The sequence below is a fragment of the Oryzias latipes genome, chromosome 8, assembly GCF_053564925.1.
Source record: "Oryzias latipes strain Hd-rR chromosome 8, Olatipes_Hd-rR_3.1".
In the NCBI taxonomy this organism is placed as follows: Eukaryota; Metazoa; Chordata; class Actinopteri; order Beloniformes; family Adrianichthyidae; genus Oryzias; species Oryzias latipes.
Genome location: NC_136244.1, coordinates 13,845,528 through 13,850,719, shown reverse-complemented (window position 1 = coordinate 13,850,719; position 5,192 = coordinate 13,845,528). Strand labels below are relative to the sequence as shown.

General features: G+C 36.6%; 1 protein-coding gene across 1 annotated transcript; it reads right to left on the bottom strand.

The window, feature by feature from the left end:
- Positions 1 to 884: 884 nt before the first annotated feature.
- Positions 885 to 3,039, bottom strand: LOC110013317 (beta-galactoside-binding lectin). Its single transcript, XM_004071499.4, has 4 exons — positions 2,914 to 3,039; positions 2,037 to 2,116; positions 1,403 to 1,574; positions 885 to 1,303 (listed from the first exon to the last, which is right to left on the bottom strand). The coding sequence occupies exons 1-4, from the start codon at positions 2,920 to 2,922 to the stop codon at positions 1,157 to 1,159; spliced, it is 408 nt and encodes a 135-aa protein (XP_004071547.1). The 5' UTR covers positions 2,923 to 3,039; the 3' UTR covers positions 885 to 1,156.
- Positions 3,040 to 5,192: the final 2,153 nt, after the last annotated feature.

Genomic DNA, 5,192 nt, shown 5'->3' with positions numbered 1-5,192 from the left:
ACCATTTCTCAACTTTTTTAGTGTACCATCTACGAGTGTGACAGAATGATGCCCCCCTTTTTTTCTCTCTCTTTTTTCTTTTCTTTTTCTCTACGTGTATTGATACATTTGCACTTTACTTATTGTTTTTTTTTTTATAAATATGCTATTTCATCTATACTGTGACTGATTTTATATATTCATGTTTGAGCAACAAGATTTTTGTCAGGGACTGTATATCCAAAGGTAATCAATGCATTAAGGACAGATTTTTCTGTAGTTTAATGCCCTTTTTCAGCACACACAGTATCACAAGAACATGCAGATGGTTGGATCCAAATGCAGCTGTTTTTTTAGCTAAGCTAAAAGTCCAAAAGGCTAAATCAGGGTCAGGCAAGCGGGAGTCAGTAGCAAACAAGAGATAATCAAAGGAGAGATGGGGTAGTCAAGATCCAGGCAGGAGTCGGGGCAGAGGGCAGGCAAACAAAGTCAGAAACAGAGTCTGGAAACAAAAGCTCAGGTCCAAATACAATGCTCAGTAAGGCATATACAGTAGAGTGGCACAAACAATACTTCACACTAAGCTTCATTCAGTGCAGAGCTCAAGTATTCTGTGGTTGATGAATTAATAAGAGTCAGGTGTGCGGCATCCAGGAAGTGTGTGCTGGGGGTTGCTGGGAGTTGTAGTATGACCTCTGGGGACAGATCCCCATAATAAAAGCAACTGTGATATGAAAACACGCAGACTCATGTTCGTTTATGGCCCAGATAAAAGATGTTCTTTGTTCCTCACAGAAATAAAATCACATAACTGAAAAAAATAAGCACTTAAGGTGGAGACTTTTTGTTATCTTTAGATGACTTGAAGAAATCATTTGAAATAATAAATCAAACAGAAAATAATAGACTTTTAAAGATTTATTGAAGGAAATTCTGTGTGGCTTACATATTCTATTGTTTACTAATGACGTTACAGATATAGAGGTCATTGAATCCTAACACTTCTGTTGACATTTTTGGGTTTCTAATAAGTTTATGTACTGAAATCTTTCATTGACGCTGGTATATGCACTTACCAAACGACTTTTGTTATAAGATCAAAGGGAAAACACAGGTTTTTATTTTTTGTTTTGTGTAAAAGCAGCAATGCTGGGTGCAGATTTATGATTATGGAAGCTCAGTAAATCTCAACGCTCCTGATGCTAACATCACCAACAAAGCAGAAGTAGGAGTATTCATCTGAATGCAGGCGGTTGGGGAAAGTGAATTGAAAGCCATCCGGTAAGGTAATCAAAAATCCTCCACAGGTCAGTTTAATGATGATCTGAAACAGACAAAAAGGACATTTTCATCAAGTTAATCACATGACAATGAGGAAGCTGAGAAATCAAATCACAAGAGGAACACAAATTTTTATTCAGACCTTGAAGTTCTTTCCTTTGAAGAAACCAAAGCCCCCAGGAAAAACCTCCTCCTTCCAGCAGCCTTTTTCCAAAGAGTTACAGACAATCGTGTTCCTCTGTCCACAGGCATCAAAACGGGGATTCAGGTGTAAGGCATAGTTCTCATCATTGTGGCCAATATTCACAGAGAAACTAGAAAAGACAAAAAAGAATTTTTTTTCAGTTTTGATGCTAACTGAGAAGGATCCTAAAGGTCAGCATATGATAGAGTTTCTAAGAACTAGGTCTTCCAATGAGTTAGTAGTAATTTATTTACAATGAAAAATATTTTGTTTTTGCATAACAAATGCCAAATTAGTTGAAAGGTTAAACTTTTAGAGCAAAATAGTAATAAATATCAGTATTACAGCAGCTTTTGCAGATAAAATGTTTTTTACGGATCCTTCATCAGGAGAAGTTAATGACACCTAGTGATGTAAATATGCATCAAACCACTTCAGATTCAAAATGAAAATATATTTAGCAAAGGCAAAAACACGCGTGATTTTTTTTATTTTGTTTTTTTCATTGCTGGAAAAAAGTCAAAGTTAAAGAATTCTAGAATTAGAGTTCAAAATAGTAAGAAATACATTTTTAATAACTTGACACACTTACTTGGCTGCATTGGGTGTGTTAGTTCCCGCAATAGCCACGGTCTGTCCAACTTTGAAGGGCATATTCTGGATCACCATATTCTGCACAAACGGAAAGAAAAGCAGCTGAAATAAAATGTATTTGAGATGAAGAGACCCAGAGTTTAAATTGTAAACCCGTTTTGGTCCTTTTCGGGATCCCGGGGCTGCCTGAGCCTATCCTGGCCTCCTGTGGGCAAATGCAGGGCCACAAATCACACACACCTAGTGTGGATTTAGAGTAATCAATTAACCTAGGAAGCATGATTTTTGGACAGTGGGAGGAAACGAGTACCTGGAGAAAACCCATACATGCACGGGGAGAACATGCAAACTCAACACAGAAGGGTCCCCCATTGATGTTCTGGTTCAAGTCCCCCAGCTGGGATTTGGTTTTCTCGCTGTGAGGCAAGAGCGCTAACCACTGAGCTACCGTGCCGCCATTAATATTGATAAATCAACCTAAAAGATTGATAAAGTTTTACTCATAACAAATATTTGTAAACCTATTTGTAATTTTTATCATATAGAAATGCAACAGAGTACATTAAATTTGCACTGAAATTTAATATGATTACATACCGTTGCATAGAAAAGTTTGCTCCACCTCAGTGGAAAACTTCAAACTGCATATTGTACAGTGCTGCAACTAAACCAACACTTAAAATTTGACGTCTTTCATTAAAAATAAAACACAAAAATAATAGTTATCAGCTGGACACTTTAAAGATCAAGATTAAATTCTGTTTATCTGAATTCATCTTCAAGACTTTTGTTTCTGACCTTGAAACTTTAAGGAGTTTGTCTTAAAAACTTGTATTGAAGTATAAGTAAGAATTTAAAAAGAAACTTGTACTCACAGGGGCCATCTTTACAGGGAGATGTTGCTGGTCGAGTGAAAAAGACAGGAATGAAGCTTTGCAATGCTCTCACAGAGGGAAGTTCTCTTTTCATCAGGAAGCTTTTCCCCCTCCTTTTTTCCAAAGAATCTGAATATTGTTTCTAAAGTATGTTGCGTGTGGTGTCTATTTTCTTTTCCACAGCACATTGTGTTCTGCATTGTGATTGGTTGTAGGTTTGTCTCATGTTATTTAGATTGTATAATTTGTAGAATCTGTGCAGTTTTCGCTTGAACATCTTTGTTTTCATGCTATTTTCCTGGACATATTTTTCTATAAAGCTTTGAGAGTTTCAACAAGAAAGAAAAGTGTGAAAATGTTAGTGTTTGTCAGAGAAAAGTATGTAAAGTGTGTAGTCAGATGTTCAACTGCCTTAAAACACTATTATAAATAAAATATATTTCTCTTATGAGGGTCATTTTTATTTATTTACTCCTCTTACGTTGTCAGAACTTTTTCCATTGGGTTCAATTTTTATTTTACTAAAATACTTTTTTTTTTTTTTAGTTTTGTGTTAAGAGCTCCTTCAGTATAAAAGCCCGATTCACATTTAAAACTTGATCAAACCCTTTTGCTTGTGTTGGCAGAAATCTGCTCCTTCTCTGGATGTCACTGTTTCCTCTTTTCAGCCATTTTGTTGATTTTACATTTTTAAGCTTACATCTTTGCAAAACTAATGCAAACCTGTGTAACCCTCTTTTCCCACAACAGTTAATTTCTGTTTTTAAAATCAAATCACTGTCTGATTGAAATAGACAGAGCCACCAAATTGACACATTCATTCTCAATGACTTTATGTTATGATCCTTCAGTGCCTAAACCACACCTGCTCCTCACCTGCTCATCATCAGCCGCTCTACTTATACTTCAGATTGACCTCCAGCTGACGCCAGACTATTGTTCACTTGTGGTAAGAATATTGGCAGTTTTATCACAGCCAAAAGTTATTTTTCATGTGTCCAAAAATTCCCTGCCAAGATCTTGCCTTCCTGCCTGCTAAAACTGCCAGCCCGCCATCCTCACTCTCTGTTCAAAATAAAAATAAAAGTAACAGTTTCTATGAGAAACTGATACTTGTAAAAGGTTCCTATGTATATATTGAAAGCAGGGCTTTAAATTAACACCTGCCCATTTGCCAAATGTGGGTAAAACTTAAATTTGGCAGGTAAAAAAACAAATTCACTAGCCAGTTATATTATTGATTATCATCTCAGACAGGGGGCCCAAACTCAAAACCAGGACTTTTCATTTTCTGCCCCCCCCACCCACACTCACACACACTTTAAGTCCAATCTTGTGATCTTGTGTTAACTACTTCAAAGACTTGTAAACTGATCATTGACTTTAGCCAAAGCAGAAAAAAATTGTTGTCGTCAATAATCCATGAGTATAAATTGTTGAAAAATTTACATTTCTGGGTTTGGCAATCGAATGTAAAGAATTAGTGAGGACAACCAAAAACAGTCCGAAGACAGGAGGAAGTGAGAAAGGATCTTTTCATAACAAAAAAACAAGGATTTCCACAGAAAATAAATGTTGTCATCTATGATCCATGAGTATAAATTCTTGAGAAATTTACATTTCTGTTTGATTTTCACAGTCCCAAGCAAACTGCTGTCGCCCCCTCCACGTTGAGCAAGTCTGAAACAAAATATAGAGTTGATGACAGGAAAATAATTGAGCAAGAGAAAATTAGTCCAAGCTTGCAGTATGAGATAAATGTTGGTTTAACCCTTGTACTATCTTAGATGACCCCACCCTTGCATTGACGTGTTATTCCTATACCATGACAAAGGTGGATAAAGGTGGAAAGATTTCGTGTAATCCATGGACACCAGTGAAGATCACAAATCATTGAAGAAAAAAGGTTCAGAGCACTGTCTAGTGGGTCTACATGACCCAAATCCCAATGTTAAAGTGCCCAGGATAGCACAAGGGTTAAGGTTTGTCCCCTGGGGGGAAGAGGGAACAGCATCCAAAGTGGGATGAGCCACTTCAGAGGAAGTGTTCCACATAAAAAAGGTCCTCTTCCATCCATTAGGACCTGAGACGTCCAAATAATCCATAAATCCAAAATTTAAACAAGAAACAAAAATTCTCCAAATCATCCTTTTGTGTAATTGGTTTTATCAAGTATTTCTCATTTACTTATTTATACTTTTGATCTGTGTCATTTTGTTTCAGCAGAAAAGTCTTCGGGCCATGGGGCTTTGCTATTAGGCATGAGTAACAGAGCTTCA

Coding starts and splice junctions, on each gene's coding strand:
- LOC110013317 (XM_004071499.4), bottom strand. Junction 1,575..2,036: donor AACACACCCAATGCAGCCAA/GTAAGTGTGTCA, acceptor TGTCTTTTCTAG/TTTCTCTGTGAATATTGGCC. Junction 1,304..1,402: donor TCAAAGGAAAGAACTTCAAG/GTCTGAATAAAA, acceptor TGTCTGTTTCAG/ATCATCATTAAACTGACCTG.